At 49.3% G+C, this 16,496-nt stretch overlaps 9 protein-coding genes across 9 annotated transcripts; 4 read left to right on the top strand and 5 right to left on the bottom strand.

Moving 5' to 3' along the window:
• Positions 1-69: 69 nt before the first annotated feature.
• On the top strand, positions 70-1,558 carry POJ06DRAFT_285808 (PIN domain-containing protein; the record flags this gene model as incomplete). The annotated part of the gene is made up of 3 exons (XM_056190207.1): positions 70-207; positions 268-742; positions 796-1,558. The coding sequence occupies 3 exons, from the start codon at positions 70-72 to the stop codon at positions 1,209-1,211; spliced, it is 1,029 nt and encodes a 342-aa protein (XP_056041421.1). The 3' UTR covers positions 1,212-1,558.
• POJ06DRAFT_26199 (XRCC4-like factor-domain-containing protein) lies at positions 1,482-3,597 on the bottom strand. The gene is made up of 5 exons (XM_056188690.1): positions 3,338-3,597; positions 3,152-3,283; positions 2,970-3,099; positions 2,010-2,920; positions 1,482-1,952 (listed from the first exon to the last, which is right to left on the bottom strand). The coding sequence occupies exons 1-5, from the start codon at positions 3,515-3,517 to the stop codon at positions 1,752-1,754; spliced, it is 1,554 nt and encodes a 517-aa protein (XP_056041420.1). The 5' UTR covers positions 3,518-3,597; the 3' UTR covers positions 1,482-1,751.
• Positions 3,598-3,762: 165 nt separating this feature from the next.
• Positions 3,763-5,065, top strand: POJ06DRAFT_26039 (uncharacterized protein). Its single transcript, XM_056188481.1, has 2 exons — positions 3,763-4,021; positions 4,072-5,065. The coding sequence occupies exons 1-2, from the start codon at positions 3,880-3,882 to the stop codon at positions 4,998-5,000; spliced, it is 1,071 nt and encodes a 356-aa protein (XP_056041419.1). The 5' UTR covers positions 3,763-3,879; the 3' UTR covers positions 5,001-5,065.
• Positions 5,066-5,130: 65 nt separating this feature from the next.
• Positions 5,131-5,979, bottom strand: POJ06DRAFT_201768 (cyclin-like protein; the record flags this gene model as incomplete). Its single annotated transcript, XM_056185253.1, has 1 exon — positions 5,131-5,979. One exon carries the CDS (start codon positions 5,977-5,979, stop codon positions 5,131-5,133), a length of 849 nt encoding a protein of 282 aa, XP_056041418.1.
• Positions 5,980-6,049: 70 nt separating this feature from the next.
• On the bottom strand, positions 6,050-8,138 carry POJ06DRAFT_214543 (uncharacterized protein). The gene is made up of 2 exons (XM_056185499.1): positions 7,738-8,138; positions 6,050-7,681 (listed from the first exon to the last, which is right to left on the bottom strand). The coding sequence occupies exons 1-2, from the start codon at positions 8,088-8,090 to the stop codon at positions 6,550-6,552; spliced, it is 1,485 nt and encodes a 494-aa protein (XP_056041416.1). The 5' UTR covers positions 8,091-8,138; the 3' UTR covers positions 6,050-6,549.
• POJ06DRAFT_270781 (uncharacterized protein) lies at positions 6,100-6,402 on the top strand (the record flags this gene model as incomplete). Its single annotated transcript, XM_056189464.1, has 1 exon — positions 6,100-6,402. One exon carries the CDS (start codon positions 6,100-6,102, stop codon positions 6,400-6,402), a length of 303 nt encoding a protein of 100 aa, XP_056041417.1.
• Positions 8,139-8,564: 426 nt separating the features above from the next.
• POJ06DRAFT_201165 (kinase-like domain-containing protein) lies at positions 8,565-10,046 on the bottom strand (the record flags this gene model as incomplete). The annotated part of the gene is made up of 2 exons (XM_056185230.1): positions 8,565-8,639; positions 8,694-10,046. 2 exons carry the CDS (start codon positions 10,044-10,046, stop codon positions 8,565-8,567), a joined length of 1,428 nt encoding a protein of 475 aa, XP_056041415.1.
• Positions 10,047-10,357: 311 nt separating this feature from the next.
• POJ06DRAFT_260578 (SH2 domain-containing protein) lies at positions 10,358-14,940 on the top strand. The gene is made up of 3 exons (XM_056188506.1): positions 10,358-10,609; positions 10,694-10,915; positions 10,968-14,940. The coding sequence occupies exons 1-3, from the start codon at positions 10,397-10,399 to the stop codon at positions 14,868-14,870; spliced, it is 4,338 nt and encodes a 1,445-aa protein (XP_056041414.1). The 5' UTR covers positions 10,358-10,396; the 3' UTR covers positions 14,871-14,940.
• Positions 14,941-16,258, bottom strand: POJ06DRAFT_260575 (flavoprotein-like protein). Its single transcript, XM_056188505.1, has 2 exons — positions 15,918-16,258; positions 14,941-15,860 (listed from the first exon to the last, which is right to left on the bottom strand). The coding sequence occupies exons 1-2, from the start codon at positions 15,933-15,935 to the stop codon at positions 15,270-15,272; spliced, it is 609 nt and encodes a 202-aa protein (XP_056041413.1). The 5' UTR covers positions 15,936-16,258; the 3' UTR covers positions 14,941-15,269.
• Positions 16,259-16,496: the final 238 nt, after the last annotated feature.

Raw genomic sequence — 16,496 nt, 5'->3', positions numbered from 1 at the left:
TATGTAAATAGATGCATACTGACAGTATCAGACAGGGTGTACCGTGCAGGCTAAGTGCCACGACCTATCATGCCGGAGCACTCAGATCCGTTCGATGGCGAGGAGTTGATGGATCTAGATGATACAGACATAGAGAACATTAAAAAACTGGTTTCTCATAACCGAATTTCCAACGTGCAACTGCAATTGGCAGGTCCGGGAGCTCAAGTATGGGATCATACTAAATGTTCGCTCGTTGGAACTAGACTGATTGATAATGTCGTGTAGACAACGACTACGACTACTACTCCAACCACTACTACTTACGAGACCGATCCTACTGTCGAATTAGCGCCGGTTCTTTATGTCGTGGATACAAACTTTGTCATTTCCCATCTGCGAATTCTTGAAGACCTTGTTGCTCAGCACTCCAGGTTCGGACACTTAGTCGTGTTTCCACTAACGGTGATTCACGAGCTGGATCTCTTGAAAACTACCACTCGGTCTTCTCAGCCCGATTTGCAAAGTAGGTATCAGAGTGATATTTCCTTGCTTGCCAGACGAGCAAATGATTGGTTGTTTAAATCACTCGCTAGTTCGGAACCAGGAATTCGCGGGCAAAAAGCAAATGAGAAGATCGAGAAGGATGTTTTGGGTGACGAGTCAATTCTGGATTGCTGCAAGTATTTCCAAGAGATGCGGCATAAAGCCGTCGTTCTGGTTTCGAACGATAAGAATCTATGCGTCAGAGCTCTAGTATACTGTGAGTGTTGCTACAACTTCAGTTGCTGGCCCACCGCACTAAAGCATTGGTAGCTATTCGAACGGTGTCTTTTGTTCCGGGACTCACGGCTAGGGAGATTTTAATAAGGTCGTTGGATCTGCCGCGAGTGGCCATGCTATCTCCGCAAGGGTTCACGGATTCAGTCGACGAGATGATGGAAGATGCCGACACCTCAATGGACATCGACGAACCATCACCAAACTTGAATTCATCAAAACACAAATCGCGACGAGCAGTAACTGACCATCGTGCAAAGTTTTGGTTTCCACCCGCTGATCTTAAACCTTCAGATGGTAAGGAGAATCCGACGTCGGTGCATACGACCTCGTCGATGCGCGCGCCAATATCGCCAACATTGCAGTCGGATGCGACTTCAGCTGCATCGACATCGCCAGTTTTGCCTGAAGGGTTGCGGGCTTCGAAGTATTCACGTAGGTCTAACCATTAGCTATACAGAGAGAGCCAAGTCGGAATCTCCTCAGAAACTAGAGTAAGGCATAGGAACAGTGTAATTTGCATGAATAGGCGTTCATGGGATTGGAGTATAGGAACATTTGTAATACAGGCGAAGTGAATGATATTGGACGGGAAATATCGTTAATTTTATTAGAATTTGGACTAACGGTTCAGCGAACTCCCTCTTCTGGGTCAACTACCACTGGGCTTGCCGTGGACATAGTCGATGCAGCATCTACACGCGTTCGATAAGCTTTGTATGATCTCAAATCATACGACTTTTACTTTCCGAGCTATCGTGTATAGGGCAGTAGATCGGATCTCTTCGATATCCAGCTCTAGAGGATTGTTGCTATAGAAACCGTGGATCATAGTACGTTCTATCTAATGTTATGAAATGGCTTTTGCCGTTTCCTACACTGACAGCAGTGGGTAGAATGCCTCCAGAGACCCCGTACATGAGCCTTTGCAATTTGCACTCTGGGCAGTATAGAACGTAGAATACAATAACCCACAGCATTATATACCAAAATTAGAATCGTCGGCGTACCGGCCCCCGCTTTTTGGCTTGCAGTTGATCTTGTAGTATACGGCGCCGCTGATTGGCAATATCCTCAGGATTCTTGGGTGGTGAAGCAGTGCGCGTCCTTACGATGGTTTCGAGCTCCTTTGCGGGCGATCTCGACCGATGCCGGGAAATTGGTGAAGGAGAAGTAGTTTTCGTTTCGGTGCACTATAGATATTATCACTAGGTAAGAGCTATAATAGGAAAGGTATTGTGTATACGTACGCGACCAATTGGAGTCCCTCTTTTACTGCCACGAGACCTGGTGCCCCCTATAATTCCTCCTCCCATCACGCCATGCGTACTCGATCCACTCGAAGACGCCTGTGACAGAGCGTCCTCGTCGTCCGACGACGCTGATTCATTTAGCTGATCCCCTGTCGCGGTCTGGCTTGATATGGGTGGAGATCTCGGCTTCGACTGTCGAGATCGGCGACCAATTATCATACCTGAGGACTGGGATTCTGATTCAGAATTATGATTAGACTCGTCGTTAGCAGCGTTGTAGCTTGTAGGAGCACTTGGACGTCTATTGGGAGCAGTTCGATGTCTGGTCTTCTCATTTAGGCCCGCATTTGTACTGCGCTCGTCCCGAAAGTCTCTTTCGTTGTCAATCCTTCTGCGCGGCCCGCCACCGATTAAAAACTGGATCCGATTCTCATTGCCAGAACTGCTTTGATCATCGTCGCTTTCCACTGGCCGCCGAGGACGTGATCTTCGGCCCTCGCGGAGTACACTTCTCTCCTGAGTCTCACTACTAGAACTGGATGCATAATGTTTCCGCTTGCATTTGACAGCAGGCATGTTCGCATTGCCATTCGCCAGCTCAACGTCAGCTCGTATATCGCTAAAATCCCTGTCCGTAATCCCCCATTTCCCAGCAGCGCACCAACCCCACCACTGGCTACATTCCATGACGCCACGGAAATACATATCAGAAGCTTTGCAAGTTGATGTCTTGTCGTCCTTCCAAGACTGAATCCACTTTTCGGGATTAAATTCTTCGAAAGAGGCGCGATACCGTCGAGGAGCGTAAAGATTTGCATGGTATTCTTGGAGTACCTCTTGCATTGCAGAAATATGGTAATCTTTTTCTGAAGCGATTGCTTTTAATGCGGAAATTTGAGATTGAAATGCTAGGAATCTTAGTAAAAGGAATTCAGATCATTGGAAAATAGTATCTACCGTCAATGATTCCCAGACTGCCAAGAAATATATCGCGAAAAAACGTAGATGATGGCGTAGATTGAAGGCGAAAGATCCAAACCAGTGGCCTTGAGCTGGCTGATAGTTGCAAAGTCACAGTGACTTTCAGCTGCGTCAGTTAATACCGCTGTGCCATACAACACAAATGGCAAGAAACTTACATTCTCTCCAGCTCTCATGGCTTCAAATTTTGTTCCTTCAGGTAACTCATATTCAGTAAGCGAGTCAGATAATTTTCCCAGCAGCACGGCTAGGTTGGACGATTGACTGACATCCACCATACATTTGTCTTGCTATTATCAATTAGCGGCTGACAACCCCCAAGTCGAATTCTGCCGATTACTTACCATTGCACGCTCAACAATGATCTCTCTGCTCGCTGAATCAACCCATAGACTCTTCAGATCTGTAACTGTGAACGAATATGAGTCCGTAGCAGACATGAAATGACCTAGCAAAATCACTGGCGGTTGATCGCTTGGTGAGACGCGTAACGGCACCCACCGTATTTTTCCAGGGTTCTCCATTTCTAGATTATTGAATTAATAATCAATATGAAAGTGGTCGCGCGTTAACAGAAATATGCTGGCTGCTAATTCCGATGTCATCGTTGCGTGTGACGCCCAACCCGATGACGTTTCATAGAAATATTAAGGTTTTGTGTTTTGTCTACCCTAGCTATATAAAGTTAAGCGTGCAAGAAATTGGTAGGAGACTGGACAAGTAAGGTTTCATAACTAAACAGTCGAATCTTATCTATCTGGGCTATTGTCGATTATTCTGACCGACACTCCTATACGATTCCAGTTCTCATCGCCAGGGTATAATTATCTCATTTTATTAGCGGCTCGCAGCTACATACGTCCACGCATTGACTCCAAGTGTCTCCATGGCTACAGTCGCAGAGGCAGGGGTTTCTCTTGTGATTCCTAATGCGGCATATAGCACAGACCTCACAATTGGTCTTCATCCTTTAGCCATTCTCAACATTTCAGACTTTTATACACGCGCACACTTGTCACGAACAGATTGTAAGTTTATCCCTTTTGCTGTTGCGGAGGAAGTTACTAATGTCACACAGTACTTGGTGGTCTAATCGGCAAGCAGACTGGCCGGGACGTGTCGATCGAACACACATTCGAGTTCAGACTGGCAGACGGGCAAATTGACGAAGACCTTCTCAATAAGAAACTTGAACAGTTTAAGGCGTGTTTCGAAGACCTTGATTTTGTCGGATGGTTTTACATCCCGTTACAGCTGCCCTATGAACCGACCGAAGAGCTGATACCGGTGCATCAATATCTCGCCAAATTCCACAATGACACCCCACCACTTCTGTTGATTTTGAATCCGAGCGCGGAAGCAGTGATGAACACTCAGAGTCTACCAATTACAATATATGAAACGCTGTTTACGGAGACTGGTAAACCACAATTCGTGGAGGTGCAGCACCGCATCGACAGTTTCGAGGCCGAACATATCGGAGTGTTATACGTAGCGAAGCAGGACGCTGTTGTGACCGCTGAGAAAAAGGATACAACTGAGAGCTCATTGGCAGGGCGCGGCAAAGCGAAAGAAAAGATGAAGAAAGATGAAGCGGCCGATACTATGACGAGCAGTAATGCCGAGGAGATCGTGTCTCAATTGAATAGTCAGGCTAATGCAGTGAAGATGCTGCACTCTCGATTGCAGATTTTGCAGCAGTATTTGGATTACGTTCAGTCTTTACCTGACGAAGCAGTTAGTGTGGCGGATTTGGAGGTTTTACGACAAATCGATGGATTAGTAGGCCGGCTGAGCACCGAGAACTTCGGGGACGTGGCACAAGGACAGCAGATTGATGGCCTTTTGGCAGCATTGTTAGGACTGGTCACGAAGGGTGTGAAATATGGCGTTGAATTGAATGCGAAAAGGCAGATGTTGGACGTCCAAAGGGGTCCAGCAGCTGCTGCTAGTACTGGGCCCCCAATCATGACTGAGAGACTGAGTCGGTACTATGGGCGCTCATGAAAGAGTGCTAGATAGAGTATAGGACCCAAACTTTGTATAATTATCTGTTCATCACGAATCACTATCTAGTCTGCTGCAAATAACTGCGTGTAGACTTTAGTATATACCATTAACCGCATAATATACACAATTACCGAGAAGGCAAAGACGCTTCCTCGACAACTCTAAGCTTGACTTCTTCAACCGTCAAGGTAGGTTCTCGTCCTGATACTATGCGATCCCGCTCGCGAGTTGCAATATCCCTTCCTTCCCTAAGTAACAACACTACATGTCCCATATCCTCCGTATCGACATCGAACGCTTCCCACCATTTTTCTCCATCCAACATCTCCACATCTGCCTCACGAGCTGCCAGCCATACTGCTGTAACTGCAATAACATTCGGTTGGTGAAAAATACATATTCTGGTCTTCATAATATCATTGATATAATTCCACCCCCTTTGCGCTACAGTCTTCTCTCGCTCCTTGTCGACGTTCATAGAAACTAGGTACTCCAAGAACAGAGTATATGGCGTTACCACGTGCATATCAAATGCCAGTGTAGTCAATATCCGCAATTCCCAGTGATCCAACGTCTCAGTGTTTGCGTGCGAATACTTCCGTCTTGGAATTCGTTTCCCGCCGACCGCTAGCGGATCCTCACATGCGGTATCAACTGCCGCAAGAATCGCGCTGGGCCGCAGCGGAATTTCACAAGATTTCGACGCGATATAAATACATGCTGCAGCTGTATTGCGTATTGGGGGTTCTAAAAATCCTGCCAATAAGTGGAACCTGTGGAAAATGATCGCAGAAGTTGCGATCGCTGGGTCTGGAAAGTTCAATATTGCCCCTGCGATCTGAATGAGACTGCCGCCTAGGTAATGGAGTGATGATATTAATGACGGAGTTAGACCGCGAGTATGTGATTCTTGAAGTTGAGCCGGCGTAGCGAGAGCATTGGTTAGGCGAGGCAGTGCTGGCCGTTTGTCGTTCATGATGGTGGTTGATGTAAATGCGCTGATCTCGACCCAAGTCGACAACATTTGTTTGATCCCAACCTCTTCCCCCGCAACACACCTCCACAAATTGCAAATTCAACGTAACAAAACAGCATCATGGTCACCACCAATTTTCCGATGCCCTGGAATAGCGCATCAAGGACACAAGAATTTGAAGATTGTGTCGCTTGTAGGCTTACCTCTGCCGCGTTATTCACAGGCTTGGGCTCATATTTGCTTCTACGGAAACGATTTCACGATCCCACGAGTGATTTCTACAAGAACGTCAAGCCAGAAAACGTCAAATTTGTCTCTAGGAGTGTTAAAGCAGGTGGGATACTTTGTATTGCTCTTGGAGTCTTACGCGCTGGAGATGGCATTTTATGGCGGAAGGAGAAGCCTTCGCTGGAGTCAAAGTAGTGGTCTCAATGAATATCGTGGAATTATAGTAACGTGATCTGGATGGCGGGTTTTTTTGTTATACTCACGCTCGTTGTCGTAAATATTGTACAATAGGTTTCATCGCTTATATGCACGCTCGTTATTGTAAATATTGTATAACAGTTTTTATGGCTTGACTCTGATTTTAATCTCTGAACCGTCGTCAACACCATAGTACTCTATCTCACGCAAACTATTTTCAAATATCACCTCCGTCCCGTCTTTGTCTTTTAAGGCTAATTCGACGAATGCCGCAGGTACTTTATACCACTTGCCCACTAAAATCTTAAGCCTCTGCACAGTCAAACAACGAGGCACATTTCTCGCTGTCATTTCGTCGTCGATGACAAAGACAATTCCTACTGCATTTTTTTTCTTTTTAACCGCCTCTGGCTCGACAGGCGGGCCATAAATATCGCACAGTTGTTTCCACCTTGCACAATCCAGATCAAATTCAGCTACTTGTCTCTTCGCGACCTTCCCCATGAAATATATCTCAGCGTTCATTCGCTCCTTTTCGTTAATTTTCATGCCGTTAAGAGCCGTCAAGCCGGCCCAGCGCGCAATAACAGCAAGCTGCACTTCATCTTCTGCCAGGCCATCCATAAATGGGTTCCATTGTACTCTCACGTCTGTTAAGGTTGTTAGTTGAGAAGCAAGAGCGTCGACGTCGCGCCATGACTTCAGATTGTTGTGGCGTAGGTCTAGAGCTCTGAGAGTCGACTGATGTTGTGTCCATAATGTTGACTGTATTTCGCTTATTGAATTGTGAGACATATTTAGCGATGTTATAGCCAATGTAGCATCATCCGGGAACTTGAATGACGGGATAGTTTTGAACTCGTTGAACGACAAATCTAATGACTCGAGAGATTTCCAGGTCGCACTAAAACTAATCAATGCTGAAGAGAGGTAGTTGCCCGCTAGACTGCATTCGCGAACTGCTGGAAACCATATCGGAAGCCGGGAGACGTACTCCAGTGGGATGAGAGTCGACACGAGGGAAACTGCCTGAATATTCTCAAACGCATGCTCGTATTCTCCGGGAAGCTCCCACGAAATAATTCGATTCCCGTTAAGTCGTAACAACCGTAGTCTGGGTAGTTGGACAGTGATCTTGGCAATATCAACTAAGCATTCAAACAAATTGCACGAAAGATCTAGATCCTCGACAGAAGGACAGAGCGAACTCAACCCACCGGATGAGTATGCGATACATTGGCGATCTAGAGCCACCAAGCTCAGCTTATCAAGCTGTCTATTTGCTTATCAGTACTCAGACTTCATACGAAACGCATATAGTTACAAACTCACGCCTGTAATTTTCGAATCTTGTCAAAACCAACACGTTCAGCGACCTTACTACCAAACGTAATATCAATCTTCTCCAATTCGTCCACCTCATCCGGCGCATACCTCCCCTTCAATGAATCCAGAAACGACCGCTTCTCGTCAAACTTGCGAGTAGCTTTCACGAATGTCGCGCTATTTGGTACAGAGGTCTTGAAATACTCTACGCCATTATAGCAGCCTGAATGTTTGCCCCGGGTTTGCTCGTCCCATTCTATGCCCAGTGCGATCGTATTGGGCCATACCGGTAGTGGCCCACGGTAGCGAAGTGTGCCGAGGTGTGACTCAAGGGAGATGCGTGTCGGAATGGAATCCATTGTCGAAACTGTTCCGGAGTAAGCCAATTTCGGAGACGTCTCGAGCCGCGACCCCTGAATTTCACACCGATTACACCAGTTTTGCAATGAGCCAGAGCCAACGAAAGCACGCTTCGCAGGTCTCGCCAGTCATCATTAATCTTCTAATATACAAACATAAAACCTAACAATGTCGACCAAATATACAATATCCTGCCTACCAATCCATACTGCAACTAGTTGCTAACAACATCGGTGTTGATCAAATAAATCATAATCGAAGACAATTACTCGACGCGAACACCAAAACGTGCAGCCAAAAACAAAGCATGGGATACATCATATAAACAATTCGTGCTATAAGTTCACATATGAATAATGAGTTCAACCAAAGTAAATGTCTGTATCCATCCTAAATTAACCAGTAACCATTTTAAAAAGCCCAGAAGTAAAATATAAACCACGTGCCAAACAGTACATATATGAGATAGGGCATTAGTCGAGTGTGCTCTGTGCCCATCTTTGAGTATCTACATCCATTTTCTTTGCCTTCAAGACAAAAGGGTCGGCCTATCGTCGTCAGCATATCCGATGAATAAATCAATGCTGAACAGGACTACTCACCAATAGATCTTGTGGCGTTGGTCGAGCGTCGACATCCTTTATGAGACATCTATCAATGCACGCTCTCAAATCTGCACTGAAACCGCCATCTGCAGGAAGTGAAGGGGCAGGTTCGTTCACTATCTGCTGTAGGAGGTCCAGAATGCTGAGGGGAGATGACTCAGTTTTTTCAAAGGGGAAATGTCCTATGGCAAGTTCGAGCAGCATCAAACCAAGAGACCACACGTCACTCTTGACAGAATATGCCGCACCCTGGATTCGCTCTGGCGACATATACGTCGACGTACCCACAAAAGTATCTGCGATTGAGTTGATCAGTTCGCCTGAGACACCGAAATCACACAGCTTGATTTGCCCATGTGAATTCACAAGGACGTTCGACGGCTTTACATCCCTGTGAATGATACGATTCAGATTATACAGATACGTCAATCCCTCGACAACGGCCTCTGCGATCTTGCCGAGAATATCTTCCTTGAGCGGCCCCTTTTTCTTTAATATGCGATCTAATGAGCCACAGTCCATATACTCCATGCACATTACTACGTCGCCCTCATTCACGAAAGCACCGTAGAATGAAACGATATACCGACTGTGGCACTCATGCATGATATGCAGCTCTCGCACGATCTGCTTCCGGACGGCTGGCTTGGCTTCGATGTGTATCATCTTCTTCGCCATTAAGGTCTTAGTGGGCAGGTGCACGACTTTGGACACAGTGCCTCCGTTTCCTGCTCCGAGTTCTACCAGAGTCTTGAAATCTTCCATTCGCAGATCAAGTCTGAACTCGACGCCAACTTCTAGAGTAGCAAGCTGCTGTACAAGGTTGTTGTGGTAATACAATTCGGCTGGACCTCCGGGGACCTGTGCATCTTCGAGCGATGCAAGAGGCAGATCCTGCTGATACCGCGAGCCGCCGCGGTTTGAGATATCTGTGTTCAGGTTCGATACTGAGAGTGACGTTGAACTTTGGGACCGCGACGGAATTAGGCCGTCGAGAGACGTGGGTGTGTGAGGACGCGGCGCGGTCGCGGCAGACGGGAGGGAGAGCTGCTTGAAGTTTCGGCGCTTGAGCGATTTCGCACCTAGGACGGATGACGTCGTCTGCGCCACGGACTCTGGCACGTTTGTCGACAAGTTCTCGGACGAAGCCAAGGGCTGACCAAAGGTCGACACGGGTAGAGGCGCGTTGGGCGGATCATAGCGGTCTGCGCGTGAGGCAAGGCCGACTCGAGGCGCGGTGGTCAATTGCGTAGACGCAAGCGCAGAGACGGGAGTCTGGACAATTGACGAGACTCTGCGCGGACGTGCAAATGGCGACGGCCGCGACTGTGCCTGTGTCTGTGACTGCATCGGTTGCTGTGCAGGCGAGGAGGTGTGCGAAGTCGCGGACGAAGAAGGCAGCGGCATTGTTTAGCTGCTCGAGAGCTGTTCGGCAGCTGTAGATTGTATCCGATTGGCAACAGCGAGTCCAGGCAGCGGAGTTATATTTGAATGTCTATAGATCTATACATCCAGGGCCGTCGTCGTCTGCTGTGTAGCTGTCGAGACAGACGACGCCGCCAGAGATCCGTGCTCAGTCCTGCTCAGGCCAACGTCCCTAGCGTACATCCTGTCACAAGCCGTTAGTGGCCATCTCTCCGCCAAAACTCGCAACGACATCACGACAAGCCAAAACTACTCAATCGGCGTGATCAACAACCATGAGCGATTTCGTCGACCGCACTGCCGAGCTCGACAAGTACGGCGAAGACGACGACAGCCCTCGCGAGTCTGACGACGAGCTGGACGGCGACACCGCCGCCGGCGGCAACCACACGTCGCGAAGGCGCAATGACAGCGACAATGGTGATGAAGGCAGTGTAGAGGACTCCTCCGAGGAAGACGAGGATGATGACGAGGAGGAAATGGCGAAGGTATGATTGTATTAGGGACCAGATCATACTAGGTCTGGTCATACACTTGCAGATGAAGGTTATGCTTACACCGCCGCTGTTCAGGTTCGTGAGGGATTCATTGTTGATGACGACGAAGAAGATGAAGGCGTATCAGACGGCGAACGAGAACGGCGGCGTCGTCGGCGGCGGAAACGCAGAAGAAAAGAAATGTCCGAAGGTGCAGAGGACGGCTTATCCCGCCACCTCGACGATGAGGAGCTGGACGAGGAGGATCTCGATCTCGTCCTCGAGAATACTGGAGTAAACTATCGGCGAGAAGAAGACGTGAGTTTAGAAGAATAGATTTCACGCTGGACCTATTAACTAATACATATAGCGCTCGTCTAAACGGCAAAAACGAATTGAAGATGGATTGACTGACATTTTTGCCGACGAAGAGAAAGAAGACGATGACGTACAGCAGGCTACCCGTCGCACGGTCATGGACGAATTCGAGGGATTTATTGAAGAAGATGAATTTTCCGATGAAGAGCCACAGCGAGACTTACTGGCAGACTCGAGAAAACCGTCCAAGCCTGGCAGAGGGCCGGCGGCAATTCCAGGCGTCGACGAAGAACAAGTCGGCGAGATCTTCGAAATTTTCGGTGATGGCGAGGAATACGCCTGGGCACTTGAGGCAGAAGAAATGGAGGCCGCGGAAGAATATGACGAAGCCAAACCGCTGACGGAACTCAAGGATGTGTTTGAACCTAGTGAGCTCGCTGAGCGTATGCTTACGGATGAAGATAATGCTATCCGCGCGAAAGACGAGCCAGAACGATTCCAAATCATGCGGAAAGCATTCGCAACGTACGAGCTCAGTGAAGACGAGTACGTGCTTGAAGAGAATTGGCTGGTGTCGGAAATGGTTTCTCGCAAGAGCAACTGGCTCATTGATCATCCAGACTTGGACGGACCGCTTAGAAGGGCGGTCAGAAAAGTACTCGAGTTTCTTGTAAAGGATCAGCTAGAAGTTCCGTTTATTTGGCAGCACAGACGAGACTACCTTTTGCATGAGCATGCCCGTGACGGTGCTGCGGCCGCATCTGACGAATTTTCAGCGGAGCCATTACTTCTTCAAGACGATCTGTGGTTAATCTTACAGCTTGACATCAAATTTCATTCGATCGTGGAAAAGAAGCACAGTGCCGATAGGTTGTTGAAGGCGCTAGGTGTCAAGGATAGCGTGTTCGATGACTTCCTCGCCCATGCCGAGACATTGCAAGACTACCAAGACTGCTGGGATTACCTACAATTCCGCTACTCTGCTCGGATCAAAGATATGGCTGTCACACAGCCGAATGGTCATACCGAAACAGAAGATGGCGAAACCAACAGCAACGGCGCGACTATACACGCATCTGTCAAACGTCCAAATTCAAAGTACACGTCATTCGAACGCATCCGCTCTGGGAACGTGTACAACATTGTGCGAGCATTTGGCATCACAGCCGAACAGTTTGGTCTCAATTTTGCTGAAGATCAGAAGCTGCACTTCACAGAAGATCCGTCAGACTTCCCACTCGATCTCGCCGATAAATATACACAACCAGACCCTCAGAGCCTTGCACCTCCATTGTATGATGACTCCGATGCGGCATTTAATGCAGCCAAAGGAATGTTTGCCGAGGAAATTTTTCACGACCTCCAAACCCGGAACTTCCTGCGCAAGAAAATTATCCGCGCGCTGGTCCGCCTGAATGTTTACGCTACCGAAAAGGGAAAGAAGACAATCGACGAGACACATCCGTTTTATCATTTCAAATATGCTCGGAACTTAGAAATTAAGGATATTCTGGACGACCCGGAGACATTCCTGGAGATCCTCCACGCTGAATCACAAGGGCTTGTTGATCTTCGGTTCAAGCTATTCCGGTTCGACGCATTTTTTAATAAGGTACTTCAGAATTTCTTGTCAGACAACGTTTCCGATATCGCGACCGCATGGAATAACGAACGCAAGAGCGTTTTGAGGATGGCGATGGACAAGCTCGTGCTGCTCATGTGTCGTGAGATTCGAGAAGACTTGCGGACGCAGTGCCAGACTGCTGTGGGGCTGAAATGCAGGGCAGCGTTACTGCAGCGGCTGGATCAAGCGCCATATAAACCTGTCGGATTCGAACTTGGTACTACACCGAGGGTGCTTGCTGTTTCGAACGGCATGGGCGAACCCGGTAAAGATGCGACGGTGTGTGTCTTTTTGGACGACCAGGGCCGTGTTCTGGAGACAATGAAACTCGGTGACGTGCGGGATGAATCTTTCAGGACGAATTTGGTCGAGATTGTAAAGCGCCGCAAGCCAGACGTGATCGGCATGGCGGGCTTTACTGTCGCGGCGAACCGCCTGCGCAAAGAAATCCTGGACGTAATTGCCAATGAGGCCTTGAACGTCACGGCCGACGATGACAGCGGGAACGAAGAGCCGATTAAGCTGGTATGGGTCAACGATGAAGTTGCCCGGTTATACCAGAATTCTCCGCGCGCGATGGAGGAGTTTGCTGAGCTGGCGCCGTTGGCGAGGTATTGTATTGCACTGGCACGATACATGCAGTCGCCGCTGCTCGAGTACGCTGCTATGGGCTCGGGCATTGTATCGATCGAGTTCCACAGATTGCAGACATGGCTGCCACAGGATTTGGTGCGCGACATGCTCGATTCCGCGTTCATTGATATGGTGAACCTCGTCGGCGTCGAGATCAATGAAGCCATTAAAGTCCCGTACGTGGCCAACTTGCTCCAGTACGTGTCTGGCTTGGGCCCACGGAAGGCGTCGGGGATGTTGAAAGCGATTGCTGCGGGTGCGAACGGATACTTAAACGATCGGTACGAGCTGGTGACGAAGCAGATTGCGGGTAAGAACATTTTCATGAATTGTGCGTCGTTTTTGCGCATTCCGTGGGAAGAGCAGGATGCCGCAACTGCGGCGTACAGGAACTCTGAGATGACTGAGATTCTGGACTCGACGAGAATCCACCCGGAGGACTATGAATTGGCGCGCAAGATGGCAGCTGACGCGCTGGAGCTGGATGAAGAAGATCTTGTTGATCTCGATAATCAAGGCGGCGTTGTTGCGCAGCTGATGGACGACGATCCGGAGAAGTTGAATGAGTTGATTCTGGAAGAGTACGCGGAGGAGCTGCTCAAGAACTTTAACCAGCGGAAGCGCGCGACGCTGGAGATGATCAAGGAAGAACTGCAGCGGCACTACGAAGAACTGCGGAAGCCGTTCAAGGTCCTTACGGAAGAGCAAGTGTTCACGATGCTGACCGGCGAGACGGAGGACACTTTGGCGCAGGGAATGGTTGTGCCCGTGAATATCCGGAAAGTAGCCGACCGGTATCTTGTCGCGCGGTTGGCGTGCGGCATCGACGGCAACGTGACGGCGATGGAGATGACGAGCCGGACAGACATGCCGTATCCGTCTGCGCTGTTTTACTACGGGCAGACTGTACGGGCGCTGATCAAGCACATCAACTACGGCACGTTCCAGGCCGAGCTAAGTCTTGTTGAGGAAGCGGTCGAGGACGCGTTAAAGCACGCCGTGTTGCCGTATGGTAAGAAAGAGCGGGATCGAGACAAATGGGATGAATACGAGGAGGACCGGGATCGTGCGACGTTTGCCGAGAAGCGCGAGAAAGAGCAGCGGGCGGCAAGAGTAATCAAGCACAGGCTGTTCAAGCCGTTCAGTGCCAAACAGGCCGAGGAATACCTGGCGCCGATGCAGCGTGGGGATCTCGTGATTCGGCCGTCGTCAAAGGGATACGACCACATTGCGATCACGTGGAAAGTTGCAGAAGGAGTGTACCAGCACATTGCCGTGCTCGAGCTCGAGAAGGACAATGACTACTCGCTCGGCAAGGCGTTGAGAGTGGCCGACAGCAAGTACTCAGATCTGGATGAGTTGATTTTTATGCACGTGCAGGCCATGGCGCGCAAGGTCGACGAAATGATGAACTCTGAAAAGTTCCAGCGAGGCACAATGGAAGACGTCGAGCGCTGGCTGACGACGTACACGGAGGCCAACCCGCGGCGATCAAACTACGCGTTCTGCCTCGACACGAAAAATGCGGGGTATTTCTGCTTGTGCTTTAAGGCAGGCCTGAGCTCGAAGGTCGTGATGTGGCCGGTCAAAGTGATTCCGAACGGGTACCAGTTGTTGAATGCGATTTATCCGGACGTGCAACAGCTGTGCAACGGGTTTAAGATGCAGTATGCTGCGAAGATGCAGAAGAAGAGGTAAACCGGAAAAATTGGATTCTGTATAATGGGGATTATGTATATACGCCAAAATGTAAATTATGAACAAAACTTTCTTGTTTGATTATTAAACTTGTGTATTATCTATAGCCGAGAGCGAGACAAAGCGTTTCCCAAGGACCACACACCACATGCAATAAACAACGAAATAATATACAACGATAGCCAGTTCCAACGCAATACAAAATACTCTTTAAGACACAACGCATCCTTTGATTCCGCAGAACCCAGTATCCTCGTCCTCTCGAGCACGCGACGACGAAGGTGGGGCCGGAGCAGCTTTGTTCGCAGGAGGAGAAGGCTTCTTGATTTCGTCAGCAGAGGATGCAGGTGTTTCCTTGACGCCCGCTACCGCGCTCTCGGTTGTGGCACTGCCATCTAGTCAATTGAAAGCCTTGGCGACGATCTTGTAAAAAGACTCGCCCTGGATCGTGGCAATCTCCTTCTCAAGATCGGTCGGCTGGCGGGAGCCGTCGGCGCCCGCGAAGGTGCCGGCGCCCCATGGGGACGAGCCGTGAACTTCGGAGAGGTTGGTCAGGAGCGGGAAGGCAGTGGAGTATCCGAGCGGGACAAAAATCAAGCCGTGGTGGGTGTAAGTCGAGAGCGCGTTCAAGACGGTAACTTCCTGGCCTCCGCCGGGAGTGCCGGTCGAGACGAACTGGCCAACGTATTTACCAGCGAGGGCGCCTTGCGCCCATAAGCCTCCGGTGGTGTCCCAGAACGCCTTCCACTGGCCGGGGAAGTTGCCGTACCGGGTTGGCACACCGAACAAGAGCGCGTCGAACTCAGTAAGGGTGCTTGCACTCGCGATAGGGTAGTCGGGCTTAGGAGCCGCGTGCATCTTCTGGAGAACTTCCGCAGGGAGGGTCTCGGGGATCTGGTAGATGGTGGCCGAGCCGCCTGCTTTCTCGATGCCGGCTTTCTCAGCCTCGGCCATTTGGGCGATGTGGCCGTACATGGAGTAGATAATGATCTATGGTCGTCTGTGTTAGCGAAATAGTTACTCGGAACAGCAGAAGGGCTGACATACAGCAACCTTGGGAGCCATTGTGGATGATCAATTGAGTACTGGAGTGAGGCTAATTGAGCGCAATTGGTTGGGAAACAATAGACAAGTGTTCTGAGGAATAACAGAACGAGGGGAAGGGACTATCGGACGATATTTATAGATAGTTTTGGGGGGAGGGGAGGGCCAGAGGGTCCACCAGGCGTCGGAGAGGTACTGGTTCAAACAAGGTTGGGGGCGGGATTACGGTTTGTCACGTTTAGTCAACCACTCAGGAGTCGTCATGTAAGCCAGCGACTTCTTCATTGGTAATTACTGCGGGCAGACCACCTGCTGTTCGAACCGGTTCTGTCTGCAGTTGCAATGACGATTGCGAGGGAAAGGAAATGAAGATTATACAACGTACAGTGTACATACTCCAACCGTGACAAAGGTTTTGTCAATCGCCGGAGCAGGGTTAGGGCTCGGCTGCAAGCAGTGCGGCTGGGACCCGGGAATCCGCGGCTTAGCGGCAATCAGTCAGCAGAATAGTCGCGACTAGTAAGTACACTATGGGCAAAACCCAAACCCAGCCCGCGCTCCGCCAGCCGACCATCCTCGATC

Source organism: Lipomyces tetrasporus, assembly GCF_029532465.1.
Source record: "Lipomyces tetrasporus strain NRRL Y-64009 chromosome Unknown POJ06scaffold_10, whole genome shotgun sequence".
Taxonomy (NCBI): Eukaryota; Fungi; Ascomycota; class Lipomycetes; order Lipomycetales; family Lipomycetaceae; genus Lipomyces; species Lipomyces tetrasporus.
Note: the sequence above shows the minus strand (reverse complement) of the source record. Positions and strands in the feature narration are given on the sequence as shown.

Bases quoted from the DNA above. Each gene is read 5' to 3' on its own strand.
- POJ06DRAFT_26199 (XM_056188690.1), bottom strand. From the start codon at position 3,517: ATGGAGAACCCTGGAAAAATACGGTGGGTGCCGTTACGCGTCTCACCA. The intron at 2,921-2,969 runs GTAGATACTATT...TAAGATTCCTAG, and splicing joins CAGTCTGGGAATCATTGACG to CATTTCAATCTCAAATTTCC. The intron at 1,953-2,009 runs GTACGTATACAC...TAATATCTATAG, and splicing joins GAGGGACTCCAATTGGTCGC to TGCACCGAAACGAAAACTAC.
- POJ06DRAFT_26039 (XM_056188481.1), top strand. From the start codon at position 3,880: ATGGCTACAGTCGCAGAGGCAGGGGTTTCTCTTGTGATTCCTAATGCG. The intron at 4,022-4,071 runs GTAAGTTTATCC...AATGTCACACAG, and splicing joins ACACTTGTCACGAACAGATT to TACTTGGTGGTCTAATCGGC.
- POJ06DRAFT_214543 (XM_056185499.1), bottom strand. From the start codon at position 8,090: ATGGATTCCATTCCGACACGCATCTCCCTTGAGTCACACCTCGGCACA. The intron at 7,682-7,737 runs GTGAGTTTGTAA...ATAAGCAAATAG, and splicing joins AAGATTCGAAAATTACAGGC to ACAGCTTGATAAGCTGAGCT.
- POJ06DRAFT_260578 (XM_056188506.1), top strand. From the start codon at position 10,397: ATGAGCGATTTCGTCGACCGCACTGCCGAGCTCGACAAGTACGGCGAA. The intron at 10,610-10,693 runs GTATGATTGTAT...GCCGCTGTTCAG, and splicing joins ACGAGGAGGAAATGGCGAAG to GTTCGTGAGGGATTCATTGT. The intron at 10,916-10,967 runs GTGAGTTTAGAA...TAATACATATAG, and splicing joins ACTATCGGCGAGAAGAAGAC to CGCTCGTCTAAACGGCAAAA.